This window comes from Urocampus carinirostris, chromosome 12, assembly GCF_059441175.1.
Source record: "Urocampus carinirostris isolate Australia breed hairy pipefish chromosome 12, RoL_Ucar_1.0, whole genome shotgun sequence".
Classification (NCBI taxonomy): domain Eukaryota; kingdom Metazoa; phylum Chordata; class Actinopteri; order Syngnathiformes; family Syngnathidae; genus Urocampus; species Urocampus carinirostris.
Window position 1 is genome coordinate 2,861,024 of NC_142360.1, and position 22,177 is coordinate 2,883,200.

General features: G+C 40.4%; 1 protein-coding gene across 2 annotated transcripts in view; it reads right to left on the bottom strand.

Moving 5' to 3' along the window:
- Positions 1-12,806, bottom strand: part of trappc8 (trafficking protein particle complex subunit 8) — a 53,288-nt gene extending 40,482 nt beyond the window's left edge. Inside the window, exons 1-6 of one of the 2 annotated variants that reach the window (XM_088348922.1) lie at positions 12,497-12,806; positions 9,235-9,450; positions 7,858-7,941; positions 3,843-3,932; positions 3,598-3,772; positions 2,689-2,842 (exon numbers count right to left, since the gene is read on the bottom strand). In XM_088348922.1, the coding sequence (XP_088205048.1) occupies positions 2,689-2,842; positions 3,598-3,772; positions 3,843-3,932; positions 7,858-7,941; positions 9,235-9,450; positions 12,497-12,644 (867 nt within the window). In that variant the 5' untranslated portion in view covers positions 12,645-12,806. The remainder of the gene's footprint in view (positions 1-2,688; positions 2,843-3,597; positions 3,773-3,842; positions 3,933-7,857; positions 7,942-9,234; positions 9,451-12,496) is intronic. The other variant, XM_088348923.1, reaches the window with a different exon arrangement.
- Positions 12,807-22,177: the final 9,371 nt, after the last annotated feature.

The following is a 22,177-nucleotide window of genomic DNA, read 5'->3' on the forward strand; positions in this document are numbered from 1 at the left end:
GAACATCTGATTTGCTCTGTTTTAGTTTGTTGTCTACAGGAGCCAAGATTTCAAAGGCGTCAATGACGCATTTTTAATGAATTCTCTTTCGTTGTATAGCTTTTTAGCCCGTGCTATGTTCCAAGCTAACTGATACGAAGCAAGCGTTACGGTCTCAGAGTGTTTCATAATTTTTTTGAAAGAAATGCAACTGTTTTTCTGCTTTGCTTTTCGTAGTCAACAACTTTTTCTTACTAAGTTCAGTCCCTTTTGGAAATTCCTGTTCGATGTTAGGGTGGAGTGCGCTGAATTGACGCTGAAGATTTGAAGCTTTGAAGTGTGCTAATGCCGCGTTACGTATAAGGCAGATAGGCTTGCCATTACGTTCAATATATTAATATAAACTCTCCCATTCTGGCAAAAACGTCCTGTGTTCTTCTTCATATTTTAGTTTGGCTGTGCCTTTTTACCTGCCATTTCAAGAGGTAATTTCACATAAATTGACTACAATACATTTTGTCAAACAAATATTTTCTCGTCGCTCGTTTTACGTCACTAAAACAGACATTCATTGTTGGAGTGCCATCTAGCTGTAGGGAAGGCAAATTACAGTGCCGGCTAAACATTCTTGATGCATGTCATGTTACAGCTTCGAAAGAGCCGCATTAAACCAGTTTATAACAGCTCCTAAAGAGCCGCATGAAACTAGTTCAAGAGCCGCATGCGGCTCGAGAGCCGCGGGTTGGCCACCCCTGGAGTAGAAAAACACTGAGTGTATATCCATGTTGTATATTTGGACTGGTGTAAAATGACAGCACTGTTGGATATTAAAAAAATGTTATGCGAGTCATTAATCTTCATGTGGCACACTGATTTACAAGGAAATTTGAAAGTGGCACTCCACACCAAAAATGTTGCTGACCCCTGATATATATAATAGTAAATAAAGTACTACTGATGAAAGAAATGTTTCTTGTCTCCATTCTCCCTTTGTGTGTCTTCAACAACAATACTACAAAAATACTACAAATAAATCACAAAAAAACTAAATATCAAATCTAGTGCTTAAAAACAGGGACCTAGTATATCATATTGCTTTCATTCTGAAATTCACAAATAACTAATAAATACTACTACAGTAATACTATAATGTTTATTATAGTATAAATAATACTACAGAAACAATACAACAGAAATGCAACAAAAATACAAGAGAAGTACTACAAAAATAATGCTATGGAAATACTCCAAAATTACTACGAAAATACTCCCAAATACTACGACATATATACATACCTGTCAACTGTACGTTTTTGCCGTACAAAGAACGTTTATTATGCATTTTAAGAGGTGTACGACGTACAAGAAAATCTGTACGGAAAAACGTAAATTTGTCAATTAATGGTACCATCCGGTATACATCGACTATCACGAAACGGCAAATCGATCAAGTAAAACAAGTTCGCCGCGGTAGCCTCCATCTCGGTTTCGTTTTTTTTTTATGCAAACGAAGCGGGCGTTTGATGCTAATGTGCGCATGTGTCTGGCGCTGTAGTGCCTAATTTCTACTCCCCGGCAAACTCCGGAAGCGCAGCAGAATAGACATTCACGCAAGGGGGGAGGATTTTGCGGGGGAGTCAAAATTAGGCACTACACTGGAAGACTCCTCAACAGCTGCAGAAGTGATGTTTTACCATTTCATCGCAGAGCACAACATACCTCCAAAGGTTGCCGACCACTTCACAACGCTTACGAAAAACGTGTTTCCCAGTCACAAGGCTGCAAAGGTTTGTATTTTCTGTCCCTGTTAAATAGTCTGTTTGAAATTTAAAATACAAGCATCAATGTTTGATATTGTGGTTTGGTATACAAAATAAAAATGCCAACTATTTTTTCCTCCAAAAAATATCTTTATTTACAAATTTAAATTTAAAGTGTTATTAATGGATATTTTAGTTGCGCTAATAGCAATCGTTTCTGATTTTTAGTCTATTTTTTATTATTAAGAATATGTACAGAATGATATAACGAAACACATGTACAAAATAATTACATAAATGAACACGTTTGAAAAAAAAAATTGGGTGTAAGATTTTTTTGCATTTTGTAAGGGAAAATACAACAGTTTGTAAGGGCATGGAGCCGTGGCGGTTGACAGGTATGAAAATACCACTTCAGTAGTAGAAAAATACTACAACAGAAATATTATGGCACAAATGCTAAAGAAATACTACTAAAGAAACATGTCAAAAATACTACTAAAGAAATATTTCTACAGAAATACTACAAAACTACCTCTACATAAATACTAAATTACTACAACAGGTATACTACAAACATTTTACGATAGAAATACTACAAAACTTCTAGTATAGAAATACAACAAAAATACTATGGAAATATTAAGAAACCTCAAAAATATTACAGAAGTACCAAAAAATTATCAAATTTAGTACTTAGAACAGGGATCTAATATTGGTTTGCTCTAACTGTGAGCGTTTCTAAACCAATTTTATGAAACAGACCTATCTGAAAACAAATACAAAGAAATTTAACATGTAGATTGTAGATGTCTGTGTATACTTATTCATGAATGAGAAAATTGGATATATCTCTAACACCGCCCCCTTGGCCAATTTTTTTTAACCCCATGACTCCAAAAAGTTCCCCACCTCTGTTGCTCAGTGTGGTACTGAGAAATGTACCTACCTGGTTCTGCAGCTGGTTCCTATGCAGGTACTGACTCCACAGGTCCGGGATTTGCTCGCTGTGCTCAGCGGATATCGTATGGGAGTTGATCTTGAGCAGGTAGCAGCCCTGAGAGCCGTACCTCTGCTTCATGTCCTCATACACCGTCTCCGCCCTGTGACATAATCTTCGTGAATTCTCATAGATAGACCAACGGTTACAGTATAGTGAAAAATTTGTTTGCCCCTTCTTTAATTCTCTGATTTTTTTTTTTTGCTCATTTATTACTCGCAAAGGTTTCAGATGATCAAACCTACTATGTCACGCAGAGATGATCAAGGAAATACAAAATGGAGTTTTGAAATGTTGATTCCATTTATTAATACACGAAAAAAATCTAAACCTATCTGGCCCTATGTGAAAAAGTAATTGCCCGTTGAATCAAATAGCAAGATAGGCGACCTTTGGCAGCTATAACAGAAATCAAACGTTAACTGGTAAAGAGTCGGTCACAACGCTTTAGAGGATTTCTGACCAACGATTCTTTGCAAAATTGTTTCAAATCAGCCGTATTTGAGGTTTTTCTAGAATGTACTTCCCGTTTAAGGTCATACCAAGCAAGTCAATTGGATTTGAATCCGGAGTTTGACTGGGCCACTCCAGGACTTTGATTTTGTTTTTTGGACTGATGATTTTTTTATTGACATAAGGCTAGATAAGCTTGGATTGTATATGCACCCTAATAAATAGAATAAAAAATTTAAAACTGCCTTTTGTACTTCTTTGAGTTGCCTCCGTGTGATATTAGAATTTGTATGATGGTCTGAAACCTTTCTGAGTGATACATATGCAAAAAACAAAGAATTTAGGGAGGGGCAAACACTTTTTCACGGCACTCTTTAAAAAATACCCAATTAAACACGGCGTTACCGTTGCTCTTCGCCCAGGCTGACGTCGTGCAGCAGCACATAGTACTTAAGGGTATTGGGGATGAACCACTTTGGCGTGGCGTAGTCTCCGCTGTGCTGTATGCAGTGCTGCTCCTGTGACAGCTTGCCAAACTGTTCCACCGGTCCCAATTCGCAAGATGACACCACCAGCAGGCCTGAGATGTCAGTCAAGTCAACTCATGACCACACCAGATCGGGAAAGACAAAACAAAGGACAAAGGATACAGGCCAGATAGTGGTTGAGGAACTCGTGGTCGCAGGCCGGCATGGACTGCAGGAAGTTCTCCCGGTAAGCCTCAAACCAGGGTGTGGTTGCTAAGCAGAGAAAAAACAGCGACAGTCAACACATGGAGGAGAATTTAGTTGCTCAGTGAGAAGCTCCAATGCCTCGCATGGGGAGGAGAGGTGACAATAGAAAACCTGGAGAAAATCTAGAAACTGGAGGATCTTGGAAGGAAGAGATCATGAATAGGGCGAGGGGGGAATTGTCTTTCTTGCTGGGATTTTTGGAGATTATGATCCAGTGCTGGCAAACGAAAACAAACAGCCTTTACAGCAGACAATCGTGAGAGTAAAACAGGAGATCACAAATATCTTGGAAGATGAGAATGAGAGTTTTAAGTACAGCTAAACCCCCAAGATACGGCCTCCTCTGCTTTACGATGTTTTCACTTTCCGGTGTGAATTTTTTAACCCCTTTTACGGCATTTTCTTCAACATTCCACATTATTTTTCGTACCAAAAAATATTTTTTGCATTCTATGATGCCTGTCTGCTATTGGTCAGCGTCATCTAAAACACTGCTGATCTTGCTATTGGTGAATATCAGGACATTACTAAAATCCCAAGATGGTAGCGGCTGAATTACTTTCTGCAATGCCTTTCACATCATTTAGTTGAAAATCCTCAAGGTTGGTAATACAATTCAGTATTTCTTGTAGAACTGCACTAACGGATCAATAAAATCGATGATTAAAAGCATTGGGAACAAATTACTTAATCGATTTGTTGTGTCGCGCAATTTGTGAATCACTCAGATCTACCCCAATATTAGAATTTATTATTGGGCAGCTAATATTAGAGCTCATATTCTGTGGATTACCAAAGGCGAAGATACAATATAGGTGGACATGGATCAGCGGTCTTGTACAAATGTGCCTGTGGAATCCATACCATTCATATCAGTAGCAATGTGGAAAAAGTAAAAACTCCAGAATTAATGGATCAAGGGAACTGTTAAAACATGGTTAACAATACAAATTAAAAAGATCAAGGTCCGTGAGTAGGGCTACGAAAATAGCTAAACACCCAGATTTTAAACTTAGGCTTATGGAGGTTGGATTTAAAAATAATGGTCACAAAAAGGATTGATGTTCTTCAAAATTGTATTAAGCTTTGCAAATGGATGTCAGTAATGATAGGGTGAAAGTTAAGGAAAAATGGGAACTACAACCTGATGTAGTGATATAGGATGAAGATTAGGAGAAAAAAGACACACAAAATAACCAGCAGTCCGACATGGAGGGAGTTTGAATGGAAAGTAAAAATGCGTTACTCTATACATCCTTTATCACTTCAAAATATAAGAATGCATCCAACAGTGGGAGGGTGAGGGCCTTTCACGCATTTTTGGGGGGATTGCCCAGAGATATTAAATTACTGGGAGTGAATTCAGACGGAAATAAAATACATTTTTGGTTTGGAGTTGCGGTTGACCTTTGTATTAGGAATTTTGCCAGGAGAGTTATTGACTGGTTAATACAACTACATACTAAGGCTAATGCTTCTGGTAGCAAAGAAAATGATCACAGTTTCCTGGTTGAAACCACAACTTCCTGACATAAAACAAGGGAGAGGATAATTAATGCAAATGTAAACTATGGAAAAAAATCACTGCAAGACTTAAATTTGAGAAAAGATGGAAGCCTATTATACAATTTCTGCTTGATGTCTAAACACCTCACCTTTTAATTCTATTTTATCATTTTTTGTTGTTGATTCTTTTGTTTGTTATGGGAATATCAACTGTATACATTTTGTTTGTGTTAAATAGTGGGTGACTCAACTCTCTGTTGAGTTTTGTGTGAAAAATAAAAAGTGATTAAAAAAAACTCATATTAGGGCTATACGATTAAACAAAATCAAATCAATATCGCGATGCAACACAGTGCGATAGTGTAACCGCAAACCACTGCGCTTTTTCCCAATAATTCATAGTTCCAGTTTGTTATTTGAGTGATGAAGTGGTTGGCCAACAAAAATTGTCACGTTTCGTGGTTAACAGCACCCGCCAATCAGAAGCAGGTTTTCATGGCACCAACAATTAATGGAGAGGCAAAGTTTGCAAGACGTGTATGCACACGACTTAGGCTGCTCTAAGCGCTCAGTCAAGCAGTTGGGCGCACAGCTGGCCACCTAAACGAACGCGACAGCTTGTAGCTTTACCAGCTTATTACATTGAAAATGAATTAATCAATTGAATAAGACTCTGAGGGAAGTCAGAAGAGCGCAAAGAAGGGAAAGCTAACAGCCAGGCTAACAACTCCCGAACGTGGCTAGTCACCAACGCCGGCTCTATTACCAATAAAGCGGACATCTTGGAGCCTATTACACGTTTAAAACCACTATATTTGGGACTATAGTGGGACCTCGCTACTTCGCGATTTGACGTTCGCGGCTTCAGAGCTTCGCGGTCTTTGAACGGCACCCGCAGTGCGGCGCAAGTACACCCTGTCTTGAATTTGTCTCAGATCGTCCTGGGCAGACGTAAAATCGCCCAGCTGTACGACTCTTAGCGGTGGATCACTCGGCTCGTGCGTCGATAAAGAACGCAGCTTTGCAATTATTTTTTTGTTCCAAAAACTCGTGTCCCTTAAACAAATATGCCTTTTTTTGCATTTTATGAAAAGTATATATTTGCAGGTGTATAGCATACATTTTTATGTATTTTGTTTGTTATTTGAAAAACACTAACACTTTTATGGTTTAATATTGAAGAACATTCTGTTTTGTGCGCTATTTTCATATTTGTCCACAAAATGTCAATATTTGATTAAAGAGGAAATTAATAGTTTTTTTTAATCCGATTCAAATAAACATCAGATTATTAAAATAATCGTTAGTTGCAGCCTTAGTGTTTTGTACTGTTTTTAATGGCTATAGGTCCCGAGACATGCCGTGATCCTAAAGAGAAGCAAAAACATGATTACCGTGGAAACAAAGCTTGCAATGATCAAAAAATCCGAAGAAGGTACTAAAATCGCTACCTTCACTAAGTTGCATAGCCATAACCAATCGTCGATCAGGACTAATATTAAAAATTAGGAGATTAAAGCAACTAAGTATTTTAAGGGTATGACAATCCTCACAAATGAAAGTGGTAGAATCAGTTTCATTTTTCTTTTTTGGCATTGTCTCCCCTTTTTAAAACGTCCTCTCCCTTCCTTTCTTTAATCGCCCAATCATTGCGAGGGTAGCAATCTGTGTTCAATTTTCGGATTAATCGCAAACTTCTGTTCCGTAGTTATCATGTTTTTGCTTCCCTGTTTAACATCACTGTATGTCTCAGAGCTATTGAAAAACAAAAAAAAAAGACATTGCATCCCTGACTCGCAGTCTTTACAAAGCACAATAGATTCTGAACTGGCTGATGAGGAAGGCATTGTGGGAGATACTTCAAGTCAAGTCATGTTTATTTGTATAGCCCTTAATCACAAGAAGTCTCAAAGGGCTGCAAAGATTATTGCAAATTACAGATCATGATGTCACCATCCCCTGATCCAAAACCTACAAATACTTCAGCCAATAGCATATCAGCATTTTCAGGATGCCGTGACCCGAACCGATTTCAGACCCTTGTTTGACGTGGACCAATCGCAGTTTTTGGGCACATTAAATAATTTGTTGATGTAGTTGTGTGGGGGAAAAGACATCTTATTCCACATCGTAAAATGAAAAAGCCATATCCTGGGCATCCATTATAGCATAAAGAAGTAAGCAAATCAAAGCAAACTGGCAGTTTGCGAATCAATCCTTTTTATTCTCGAATATCTCGCCTCATCTGCAACACTGTCTATGATCTACCCCACACCAATCAGACTCATGCTGGAGTTCATTACATGATCAAAGGCCTAATCTACAAGGAGGTGACGAGAGCAGAAGCACCAGGGGCACCAGGACAGAAAGCGAGGAGGGGGTGGAGCTAAATCTAGGCCACACAGGAAAAACTGGACGAGGGTACCTGAGAAGGACCTGGAGGTGCACACCTCCGTCAGCGCATCCTTCCAAGAACTGAACCAGGGTGCGCAACATTTAAGAGCTTCATCTGACAGGTGGAAGGAGCCAAAAGAAACATCACCATAGCAACACTCAAACTCAACTTCAGCTTGAAAAAACAAATTAAAGGTATTCCCAAAAACGTATAAAATGTGAGGAAATAGTACATTTTTTTGCATAAAAATCTATATACATTTAATTTGTATATTCCAGTTATTTTTCGGGTTAATGCATTTTGCAAACGGCCGGTCTTATCTTTGACTTCTTGAGCAGTAACGTCATTGGAGGGACACAAGCACTGTGGCAAGTCAGACGCCATATCGTTATGCGCGTTTTAAAATTTTGGTGGTTTTTGTGGAGAATGCCTAGGCATTGTGTTGCAGGTGGATGTATGTATGGATGTAACGCTTAATAGTTTCTGAAGATAATTTATTGTCACACAAAAAATCACGATTGATGATTATATTGTTAATTTTAGCCCCCTCTGCATTATATGCTACCACAATAAAATGAGATTAATATTACATATATTATACATTTTGATAAGGAAGAGCAATTTAATGGCCAAATCAAGTCAATAAACGGAGGCATGTATAAAAAAAAGTAATTGCGAATATGAAAAATATGTGCGAATGTGAAAATTTTTCGTAATTACACAAATACAGTATGACATATTGGCCTACAGCCATAGGTGAATTACAGTAACGGTACAACTAAGAGCAAGCAAGTAAAAAAAGGGCTGGCAAAATTAACAAACAGAGTCACCAACGGGGGCTAACCAGGACAGATCAACAAAACGTAGTCACAGCCTCTGAACATTGACAAGACTAAGGAACTGATCCTGGACTTACGTCGGAATTAGGACAACCCTCGCCCCCTGTATATCAACGGCAAATGTGTAGAGTGAGTAGACTCCTCCAAGTTCCTTGAGGTCCACATCTCTGCCGACCTCTCCTGAACAGCCAACACCTCAGCACAGATAAAAAAGGCACAGCTGCGGTGCACTTCCTGAGATTGCTCAGGAAGAAGCAACTCAACATCAACCTGCTGGTGACTTTTTATGGGTCCCATTTTAAAAGTGTTGTCTTGTGTTCCTTCAATGACAACACAACTCTGGAGTAAACAAGCCAAATTGGTAGATTTAAGATTCAATTTCTCGAGTCCCCCTGCGCGTGAAATATTTTGCAACATATTTGCATAATTGTGGGTAGGAACAATACACTCCATGTGCCTAATTGGAAATAAAAGCCAGTTTGGGAATACCTTTAAGAGATGGAACTGGTGTTATGAGGACAGAAAATATGAATGGAAATACAGTTTTGGAAAAGGCGGCCCAAATTACCATTGAAGCTGAGGTCGTAATCTCCAGCAGCAACGGCGGTGGAGACGTCACCTTCCTGTGGCTGGGAGGAGAGCACCACTTGGTGGAGGCGGCAGCGCTGGCCCGGGGTGAGGGCGACACATGACGAAGGAAGGGCGGTGCCCGGAACCAGCTTGCTCACACCTATGCGAAGGTTCTTTACTGGTTGTAGCTGGTTGTTGGGGTCCCGCACGTGGCCTGAATTGAAAAATTAGCTTTAGCAGTAGCTCCTGTTCAGATTGGATTTGGGCTGCAAAGATTAGTCAACGTTGGGGACAAAAATCGATAATACAAATAGCCGACAATTCAATTCGTTGTAGACTATTCTTACCAGACAAGTTTTTCCAAAAGAGAGAAGCATTTCTTCATGAATATAGTCTCTGCTGAGAGAAGCGCATGTGCAATAGAGTGTGTCTTGAGCGGTAACATATATATACAGAAAGTATTGGGAGTATTCTCGCCCGGACACAGCTAAAAAAATACAACTACTACCCCTTAACCACTAGGGTCCCACGAGCACCATTGTCTGTGGTGTGCCTTGTGCAAGCACAGCCTGGTCTCTGACCGGGGACCTATTGCGTGTTAGGCGAATGTGCTAACCACTGCGATGAATCAACTTCATGCTAAATTTTAGAAAAAAAAAATAATCATCTGATTATTCGTCTCAACTATTCAAATGGTAGTTAGTTGCAGGTGTAACAGAGTTGAAATTTGATTGTTTTGAATGTTTTTTTGAATTCTCACAAAATCTGTGTTTTTGTTGTATTACTGTTAATATTCCGGTACCTCATTCAGTTGTTAAGTCATGGGCGTCTGCGACTGTTCTTTTCGTTTGGCACTTTATGGGCTTCAGCGCTTGCCGTAGCTTAAATAAGTTTGTAAGCGTTGAAGGTAAGATGTGCCCAATATCAGTTGGATAAAAAAAATGCATATTTTGCTAGACATTTGAGCTGCTTTCGAAATTATTTTTGTATATAAAGACATATTTTTTTGGTTTGAACAAATTTATTGACACTAAAAACAGAAAATAATCATGACAATCTCAACAGCAATTAAGCACATTCACAATATTATATTCCAATATTACGTTTTTAACAGCAAACACAAAGTGAGGTTTGAACAAACCTTCTCGAAAATCAAACATATTCACAATTTCATTATATAACATCTTTGTTAGTGTCAATAGATCCGTCCAGGCCAAAGTCGATTGTTCTCGGTCTGAACAAATCCACTGACACCAACAGCAGCAAAACACAGCCATCAAGCATATTCACAATTTTTTTATATTTGACAATATGACGTGACGATATGACGTTTTAACATTTTTTCCTGACATTTCCAACATCAATTAAACAATTTCAGAGTTATTTTCTTTTAACAGTAGTTAACCAGCGTGTAAAAGGCAATACTATTGTGCAAGGGCATAGCTCTGCCATCCCACCCTCGCCAGGCAGCATTCTTCCAGTCCTCTGTGTGGGTCCTTTCCCTTCTGCGTGGGTCCTCTCCCTTCTGGGTTCCACAACCCAGGCCGTTGCTGCCGGGACTCCCACAGCGTAGCTCCGGCTCCCCCCTCCGGGTGGGTACAGACGAGTCTTCTTTATGGCTGCGTCCTAGGCCCGCCGCTCGCAGATTGTATGGTATCTGCAGCCATTTGGAGCACAGCCACGGGGGGGATCTGCCTGCACCTCCATACCAGCAGGTTTCTGGAGGTCCAGATGGCGTCCTTGATGGCGGCGAGAGTGAGCCAGTCCCTGGCAAAGTCGTTCCGATGTCTCCTCGACCGACTCACCCCGTAAAGCACGTACTGTGCATCAGGGACCTCTCCTGCTGGCAAGTCCGGGAACTTTCCTAGTTGTTCGGCCATTGTCCACAAGACCTTGGCAGCGCTGCACTCACAAAAAAGGTGCCTCACCGACTCCTGGGCGCCACAGCCAGGTCGAGGGCACGTCGAAGTCGCTGACATTCCTCGGTGGTGCATTACAGCTCTGACTGGGAGAACTTCATGAGCCACCATCCATGACAAGTCTCGTAGTCTGTTTGGGAGGGCAGGATGATTGACGTTGCTCCAAACCGTTGTGGAATCGCCAAACGCAAGCCCCCGCACAGGGCTTACTGTGGCTCGCTCTTGCACAATAGAAATAAGGGCCCTGTGGTTTTGTAAAGTGTGACATTCTTGTGTTTCCAAATCAAACTTCTTCAAAAAAGCCCGAATAAAGAGATGTGTTGGTGGCAAGTTAAACATATAAGTTGTTCTAAATGACGTATATTAAAAAAGCACTAAATAAGAGGTTAAGCAATACAGCTTGAAATGAAGATGCAACGTGTTTTGATGCAAACACGCCACGAGGAGCGGCCTGTTGAGTGATGACCCGTTCTTTTGTATCTTTAATATTTTAGATAATTGCAGTCGTGAACAGAAGCCCCTGACTTTTGTATTGTTTTGTTTATTGAATGCAGGTACGTGTGAAAGTTATGTTCATTGTTATTATCGAAGTTTCATTATTAATGTGCTCGCATGTTGTCTGCTTGCTGTAGCTTAAATAAGTTTGTAAGCGTTGAAGATAATTGCAGTCGTGAACAGAAGCCCCTGACTTTTGTATTGTTTTGTTTATTGAATGCAGGCAATAAACCCAGAGATTGTGAAACCTTGTGTCGTGCATGAAAGAGGGTCGCTACACAGCCCTATGTTGGATTTCATTTTTTCCTCTCTTTATAGGGACAGTGTGTAATATTTAGGGACTCCTAGAGGTACAAACCAACTTTCAGGAAAAAAACAACTACATTGAATAATAACTTTATAACTTTTGAGAACGGTTATGCACTCTACCAAAAAGCTTATTATGCTCAAATAAGCTTTGTGGAAGAGTGCATAACAGTTTCAATACGAGCGATTTGAGTAGAAAAAGGCAAAATAAACACGTTACATGCTCAAAAATGATTTATATACGGTGTGCATTACCGTTCGATTACATTCACTACAAATACAAGACGGGATCGTTTAAATTGTATTACATTCCCAACAAATGCAAGGCGAAGTGGTTTTGGTTATATTTTCGCCATTACATTCCCGAAAAGTGATATAAAAGTGAGATAAAACGAGGTAAAAGTGGTTGTAGTAGCTAGGGGGTATAAATCTCGGCAGGGATTCATTTCTCGGCATAACAACGGCCAAGCGTCAACAAGTCCCTGTTCGTTGCTTAGTCAGCAGCTAGGCGCAGCGCTAAGCAGCTAACCAGGGTGTTACCTTCGGAAGCGAGACGACAGAAAGGCCTGAGGAGTTCGGCGAAGTCGAGCTTGTTTTTGCGGGTGAGTGTCTCCGCCTCGTCGCTGCACAGCACTGCCACCATCGGCACTAACGAGTCCTGTACCAGTTCTTGGATGGACTGCGCCATGCTCGAGTCACTATGGGGCGGCTGCCGCCGTGGATGACTTCTGTCGGCGGGTGGCAGCAGCCTGTCACATCCTGGAGGAGAATTCGCGCGGAGAAAACGACTCGGGGCTGAAGATGGCCTTGTTGGATGGAGGATCACTTCCGGTTTGGAAGAATGTCGGGTCATGTGACAGCTGTCATGAGTGACTGTCCGACGGTAAGCCTGAGCAAAAACCCGAATGACGGCCACTGACAGCGGCTGTCCCACAATTTGCCTGAGCTAAAACCGACGTTGACATTATTCCAAGGAGCTAAAAAAATCTTTATCAACTATTCATGGAAGTTTGGCGATACACAAAAGTATTGCATGAAAAACACGTGAATGAAGTAGAGCCTCATAATACGTCATGAATCTGTTGAGGTGGCGACTGCCAAGTGAAATTGCTGTCTAGAAACACACACACGCATAAATGTTATTTTAATTTATATTTGGTGACATGAACTGGTTGACTTAAGTAGCGGGAGGATGCGAAGGGAGTGGTGACACAAGATTCAAAATAAGTGATTTTAAAATTTTCACTTGCGGGAATTCTCATGCCCCGAGAAGACCTCAATACTTTCATCACCTCATTATATTTTAATAGTGCTTTATTAAATCATTAAATATTTCTGAACAAAGGTAACGATTTGTGTGACTTGTATTTTTTGATCAGCGCTTCAGTTTGTTTTTGCTTCTCCCTTTAGCATTACTGCAAGCCTTGAACCCATAGCCAATATAGTATAATCAGTATCGTATCATCCTCTTTACAAAGCACACGTATTCTGAACTAAATTGCAAGCTTGGTGCGCTCAGGGTTGGGCACTTTGGAATGTCACAGGGTCATCATGCCTTGGCCGAGTCATACTTAAGACTTACACCATTGGTACGCATTGCCTTCCTTCTTAGCGCTTCGGCATTCGGAGTTGGATCTCAGGGTTGGGTCACCGAATGACTCACACAAATCCGGGAAAAACAAATGATTCTGAACTAAAACAAGTAAAAGGCATTGTAGGAGGTCGATCAGCCTACCGTGTTTCAGCATTTTCATGTTGATACAGATCAGCATTTTATAAGACGTCAACCAATACCAGACACATATCTTCGAGCCGTAAACAGCACTGTTAAAATTTGTTTTTTACGTCGTACGGTAAGAAAAGAATTCCGCAACAAGGGGCCGCAAAACATCTCATCCCAGGCCGTAAACAGAGGTAAGATTGGGCCTACAGAATCCAGCCTGACCGTAGCCCGTGGGTATTTAGGCCTGACCCAGCCCAGCCTAGCCCAAGCTCAACATACTAACTAGATTATAGGGATGTGAGAGATATTCAAGATATAAACTCTTTGTTGGCAGAATTATTCAGATAAAAACACTTATTGAGTTTTTAATCTACATTGTGGATGCTTCAGCCCACCCGACACAGCCATCTTGGTCGACTGCCCCGGGCGAACTAACTTACCGTATTTTCCGCACTATAATGCGCACCTAAAAGCCTTTACTTTTTTCAAAAGCTGACTATACGCCTTATAATACAGCGCACCTTATATATGGATCAATATTAAGTCACAAAGTCTCGCAACTAAGGCAAGCAGCCGCCGACTAAATTTTCCCCCAAAGGCGAAGTAGTCCGCGGTGTATGCTGGGATTTATATACCGGCGTTTCATTTCCTAACCAATGTGCCAATCATCATTTGAATCAGTCACTATTGATTAAAGTTATTCGGAGGTAAAGGGGGCGGATCCTTTTTATCATTTACAGGCTCGCATAGGCTAAAGGGGTGAAACAAAGCCTGCAATTGGCCGAAAAAGATGAATGTGAATCACATGTTGGGTTGCACTACGGCATAAAAAAATTTACTATTCTGTATTTGTAAATATTTTACTCTCCTGGATTTACTACACTCACGGTTGTAAGAAGACCATGGTTACGTATCATTATTGAACGTGACGGCTGCAAGAGAATTTAGGTGAGCTATGCGGCTTTATATTTTCCCGGTATCTTGTTTTAGAATGATCTTGATGTTTCTGTGATGAGTCTATTTTTAAACTAAATTCAATTCAAAGTGTTTATTGTCATATGCACAGTAAAGAACCCCGTTTCCCTGCGCAGTAAAATTCTTACTTTGCTGTCCACACAGTTGCCAGCAAAAAATGAAATGGAAACTAAGAAATGTTTGGCATTTTTTTAATCCCAAGACTGACTTTTTGCACTACTGGCAGTTCTTTTATAGCTAGCCACTCCTTGCACATCTGCTCTCTGCACTACTGTATTGTACTTGCAGCGTTATTGTTACAGTGTTATTGTTACTGTTTACCTGACTCGTTAACCTGACTGCCCATTTTGCACATCAGGTTAGCTACTCCTCTTGGACTATTTGCGCTACTGTAAAATACTATACATAGCCATAATTGTTTAGTATACTATTAGTACTCACTACACCAACTCAATACAGTGTTATTGTTACTGTTTACCTGACTTGTTAACCTGACTGCCCATTTTGCACATCCGGTTAGCTACTCCTCTTGCACTATCTGCACTACGGTAAAATACTATACGTAGCCATAATTATTTAGTATATTAATAGTACTCACTACTCCAACTCAATACAACATTTATTTATATCTGTACATTCAAGGAAACTGTGCGGGTCAGATGTATTGACATTTCGTTCTGTAGACACGTGTACTAGAATGACAATAAAGTAGATCTGAATCTGAATCTGAATCTGAATCTTTAACCTTCCGAATGATATTTGGAACAATGCATTTGACTTATTGGTGACATCGTACAGACACTGTTTCCGTACATGTCTACGACACGTATTTGATTCTTTGCAAGCTTTCGGAATGTTAAGGGGGTAATAAGTTTGATTGAACTATCTGACTGTTTTGTCGATGTTCCCATTGTAGCGCCTTATAATCTGGTGCACCTTATGTATGGAAAATATTGGACGAAAAACAATTTTTTGGGGGTGCGCCCTATAACCCGGTGCGCCTTATAGTGCGGAAAATACGGTACATCCAGTCAGTAGGCGTGGTTTACTGACATCACACATAAACAGGAAATGAAGTCACACATGAGTGTGATTTGCAGGCAATACACAAAGAGGTAAGTATTAGTTTCAGGAGCGAGCAGCAGCAAGTCAACTGCAGGAGAGAGAGTGGAAAGGTGAGATGGCACAACATTCATTTGGACAGGTAACTTAAAATTAGTTTTACCTGGTTATATCAGTATCTGAAATTATTTTCCCCGATTTTTATTAACACTCCACTTATTGAAACATAAATATTTTGTTTGTTTGTTTGTTTGTACATGATTCAATTGTTTGTTTGTTTGTTTGTACATGATTCAAATTGAATCGTTTCTTCCGGCGCCGTCACGAATGGCAGCCACTCCAGCAGCTCCCGTGTTATTTTCGATTGTTCTCGATTGTTCTCAGCTCAGGGATGCTGCTGGAAATGTGAATTTCCCTTTGGGGATGAACAAAGTATCTATCTATCTATCTATCTATCTATCGATTTCACATTAAATTGAAATTAGACCGAAAAATGTATTTACAAATAATGGAATTAGAGTGATCTTTGAAACGTGACTATGTGTGTGTGTGTGTGAGGGATGATTGTTTTTATAATAGGAATATAAAAACAGGTTAATTTTATAGCATGGAAGTCTGAGAAATACGCAACCAAAAACAGCCAACTTTACATTTCCCCCCCTGTTGTGAATTTCAAAGAACATAATAAAAAAAACATCAGATTGGTAATTTAATGGAGAGGCAAAAACCTTTAAAAAGGAAAAAAAATTATCCTCCCAGGAATGTCTTTTTCTGGAAAAACAAGGGACAAAACAAAAACGAAAAAAACAAACAAATTTGGACAACAAAAAAGAACAACAAAAAGACGCTATTTTTTCAGTGTAGTTCATTCTTCTCAAAAATGAAAACAAATCTCTAAGCAATCGTTAACTATGAGGGTCATTGATGGAGACCGCGAGAATTAAAATAAACAAAATAAAACAAAATGAAAAGAACCCCAAAATCCTTTTCGAAACTGTAGCATCGCTAATTAGGCAACAGATTAGAATACGATTGCCTGGTGCTAAGTTACCAAAAATGGTATGCATAAACAAACCTTCAAAACCATTTTTCATCAAGAACAATATTAGATTTTAAATTCTAGCAAATATGACAACCGGCATCGATAAAATGTGTGGACATCTGACTATAGAAATAAAAACAAAATCAAAAGTATTATTAAAATATAGCTCAGGAGGTAGAGCGATCATTTAGGGTTAAGGGATCCCAGTTCGAATCCCGGCTTATCCAAGTTACATGTCGAAGTGTCCTTGGGTAAGACATTGAACCCCCAATTACCCTCAATAAGCAGATTAGCGCCTTACATGGCTGCACAGATCACGGCCGCTATTGGGAAATGTGAAGCACAATGTAAAAGCGCTTTGGGAAGTAATTGACTTGAAAAGCGCTATATAAATGCAGATCATTTCATTTTCATTTCATTTAAAGTCCAAAGATTTCAATAAAACAGTAGCAGAAATCGAACCAATCTCCTTTCTTCTCACTGTTTTTGGAGTTGGGGTCTTATTTTGATACTTTTACGACCACCAGTCTTCTAGATAACGTTGTCAAGATTTTTTTTGGCGTCGATGTAAGCAGGGGCCCGACTGGCCTTACCCGCTTGGATCTTCATAGTGGCTAGGGGATCGATGTTCGTCTCATTTTCAACAGTGTCCCTGGTGAGTCCAGGCACCCCAACAGCCGTGGGGGCGATGAGCAGAAGGGCCATTCCATCGTGGACTGGACCAGGCATTTTTGTTTTACCAGCATCTGATCACCAGGGGTCACTGTCTCCTGTGTGAATGAGAGAAACAGAGATAAATAGAGAGATATAGAGATCGAGAGAAAGAAATAGAGAGACTTAAAAAAAATTGTTAAAATTGCTTATGCTAATTATGTTTGTTTATTCCCCCCTGTTAAGACACTTCCTGTGGCTCAATTTAACTTGAAAAACAACTAATTCATTTATTTATATAGATTCATATATTTTCTTAAATTATCTTTATATTTATTATAGGTGAAGGCAAAATCCCCACTATAAGTTGCCATATCCATTTTAAGCATTATATCCCAAAACTCGAAATCAAAGATAAACAATTTATTTTTTTAAATTGTTAGTTCTACAGTAAATCTCAAATTTGGCTTTTTTACTAATTCCAGTCACTGAATCCGTTTAACCATTATCATCATCAGAATTAACGTGTATGGTCATTCTAATTGATTATTGTTAAGCTATTTGACAAACATTTGAATTGTTTTCTATTACACCATATTCTTTTTGTGTAATATTTTCTATCCGTCCAAAACTTCATGATTTGGATTTCCCAAAAAAAGTTATATGGAGAGCTTATTCAGGAGACAATTTTTCATCAATTGCGGACAAAACTAGATTTTAACTCTAATTTTACTGAATTCTGACCAAAAACATTTCACGTGTCTCGTTCGGAGTTAGAATTTATCAGTCTCTTAAAAACTTCCCCCCAACTGAGTTCAAAACTCAGTTCAACTTTTATGAATACAAGTGAAATAAAAAAGCATTTATAATTTTGCAAGATAAATTTATCAATGGGCAGCACGGCGGCGCAGTGGTTAGCGCGTGTGTGGCACAGTCTTGGGAACCTCCTGTGTGGGTTCAAATCTAGCAACTGGATTTACTGTGCGGAGTTTGTATGTTCTCCCCGTGCTTGCGTGGGTTTTCCGGACACTCCGGTTTCCTCCCACATTCCAAAGACATGCATTTCAGGTGGATTGGCCGGTTCAAATTGTCCCTAGGTGTGAATGAGCGAGCGAGTTGTCTGTTCCTGTGTGCCCTGCGATTGGCTGGCAACCAGTTCAGGGTGTCCCCTGCCCACTGCCCGATGATTGCTGGGATGGGCTCCAGCATCCCCGCAACCCCACTGAGGATAAGTGGTGCAGCTAATGAGATGAGATGAGATGAAATTTATCAATTTAACAAGACTCTATATAACTTCAAGCAGACGTATTCTTGAATGTTCTTGTGTTCCAGGCTTTGATTTGCGTATTCCATACTACATTCACCATTTGAATGTTGCTCTTGGCCCATCAAAGTACTTTTTCAAAATGTGTCCGTCTCAAAAATGAAATGAAATGACTTTATTGCCTTTTGTCAGTTCCACTGACGATCAGTTCAGACATCTCCTGTCCAAAAAGCAGCTGGGGTGTGCTCCATCACCCCCGTGACCTCACTGTTGATAAGAGCAGACAATGGACGAATGTATGTCTTTGATAATTTTCCTCAACTGTGTGTGGGCCGCTTTTTGACAATTTGATATGTCCTTTTGAGAGTACATTGATTTTAGAAAAAAATGTCTTCTCTCTTTAGTGGAATTCAGAGGCACTTAGAGTCTCGTTAATTCTATCATGCTTACGTACTGGGATGCTTTAGTAAATAAGCTGGACTATTCAATGGCCTAAATTTTTCTCTAAATTAAAGTACTAGTAGACATTATCTTAGTTTAATTAATTTCTATCCATTTATTTCCCGTGCAGTTATATTTTTAATTTATCATGATCTGTCTCAAAATCAATTTTTCCGTTATTTTTTAATTCTATGATCCTTTCCAGGATTGATCAATCTGTTTCTCATTGTCTTCTAAAAATGCTCTTTTCCATAGACACTGTTTCCTTTTAATTAATCCAAACTATAAGTCAGCATTTGTTACATATTTATTAATCATTTGTCAATCGTAACATGCTCATTCTTAAAAAAATTCAGTGCGGAATCAATTGTCCTCCCAAAGGATCTTGTCCTTCGGGCTAAACTCATCAAAATTCCAAACCCTCAAACTATCTAAACATCAAAAATCTCAAAAAAATGCCAAATGGAACTCAATGTCAAAACCTTTTAATTGTCTTTTCCGCTCTCTATAATCATAATCAACCCTTTCTTATTGATTCAATATAAAACAATACATACTTGTCACTTATGAATTATCTTGTTGACTCGCATTTATAGTATATTATTATCATAATCTTTATTCTGTGCAATAGTCTTTGCTCTATGCAATAAACTTTGTTTTATGCAGCCCTTTGAGATCCTTTGTGATTAAGGCTATACAAATAAACCTGATCTGGCCCGACTATTAATACTTGTGTTATTTTTTTCTTTTTTAAAAAGAAAACACATTTCATTCAGTGACTGAAATAGCTTCAGCTACATTATTAATGATTTCTAGTCTAAAATGTTATTTTCTGTGTAAATATGTCGTTATTTTCAAACATATTTCAAAATTTTGATTATTTGAAACGATTCGGATCACCTGCTTTTTGTGTGCATTATTCTGTTGAGAGTAATCTGTTATTGAATATCGGTAAAAACTAAGGAAATAACATGTTTACGTATTACACCTCTTTTGAATTTGTCTATTTACGAATGAACGAGAAGATGGACACCAAAATTATGGACGATTCCCAGTCACCTTCTTTGCTTTATTCATCTTTGCTTTATTAGGAGCAAAACTACACGTCTTAAAAGTTTTTACCCTTTCGCTATTCGCATGTTTAACGAGAAATTATTAGTGTTGTTATTTACATATTCTATCTTTTTAAACTATTCTGTATAATTATCTTGTATTATACACTCAGTGTTTTTGTTTGCGCACGTACCTGTGTCCTAGACGCATAATTTTTGGTGGGGACGCATAGTCTTAAATCAACGTGTGTCCCCGGGACGCAACTTCTTTGCCACAAAATTGTCATTATCACCCAATTACTCTTTAACAAAGATTTACTGCACTACAAACTTTTCATCGTTGTTTTGGTCTCGCGGTTTGAGTTCTTATTTTTCTGCACGCCGATCTTGGCTAACGAGATCTCGTCGCCTCAAGATTATGTCACTGTTGGTGGTAATTGTTGTTGAGCGAAGGTTAAGTCAGTTTTTTTAAGAGAACCGGCTTTTTTGGCTTAATTCATTAAAGAGCGACGGCTTTCAAACGGCTCACTTGCTTTGATGATTGATATTACGAATTATGTTGTACAAAGGAGTTAAGGAAAGAAGGAAGTATAAAAGGAGAAAATGAAAAAAGACAGGCCTGTGGCCATCCATCCATCCATCCATCCATCCATTGTCTTCCGCTTATCCGAGGTCGGGTCGCGGGGGCAGCAGCGTTAAAAGGGAAGCCCAGACGTCCCTATCCCCAGCCACTTCTTCCAGCTCATCCGACGGGACCCCGAGGCGTTCCCAAGCCAGGCGAAAGACATAGTCTCTCCAACGTGTCCTGGGCCGCCCCCGGGGCCTCCTGCCGGTGGGACATGCCCGGAACACCTCCCGAGGGAGGCGTCCAGGAGGCATCCTTATTAGATGCCCGAGCCACCTCAACTGGCTCCTCTGAACGCGGAGGAGCAGTGGCTCTACTCCGAGTCCCTCCCGGATGACTGAGCTTCTCACCCTATCTCTAAGGGAGAACCCAGCCACCCTGCGGAGGAAACTCATTTCGGCCACCTGTATCCGGGATCGAATTCTTTCGGTCATGACCCAAAGTTCATGACCATAGGTGAGGGTAGGAACGTAGATCGACCGGTAGATCGAGAGCTTTGCCTTTCGGCTCAGCTCCCTCTTCACCACGACAGACCGGTACAGGGTCCGAATGACAGCAGACGCTGCACCAACCCGTCTGTCGATCTCCCGTTCCATCCTACCCTCACTCGTGAACAAGACCCCAAGATACTTGAACTCCTCCTCTTGGGGTAAGACCTCCTCCCCGACACGAAGAGAGCATACCACCCTTTTCCGACTGAGAACCATGGCCTCGGACTTGGAGGTGCTGATCCCCATCCCGGCCGCTTCACACTCAGTTGCGAATCGCTCCAGCGAGAGCTGAAGATCACGGGCTGAGGAAGCCAACAACACCACGTCATCTGCAAAAAGCAGTGACGCAATGCTGAGGCCCCCAAACCGGACTCCATCCCCGCCAAGGCTGCGACTAGAAATTCTGTCCATAAAAGTTATGAACAGAATCTGTGACAAAGGGCAGCCCTGGCGGAGCCCAACCCTCACCGGGAACGAATCCGACTTACTGCCGGCAATGCGGACCAGACTCTGGCACCGGGCATACAGGGACCGCACAGCCCGGATAAGACTGTGCGGTACCCCATACTCCCGAAGCACCCCCCACAGGGCGTCCCGAGGAACACGGTCGAATGCCTTCTCCAAGTCCACAAAACTAATGTAGACCGGACAGGCAAACTCCCATGCACCCTCAAAGACCCTGAAGAGTGTATAGAGCTGGTCCAGTGTTCCACGGCCAGGACGAAAACCACACTGTTCCTCCTGAATCCGAGATTCGACTTCCTTCCAGGTCAACAGCGCCCCATCGGCACTATACACAGTGTCGATGGCACACCGCTTCCCCCCCCCCTAAGACGTCGGATGGCGGACCAGAATTTCCTAGAAGCCGTTCGGAAGTCGGCTTCCGTGGCCTCGC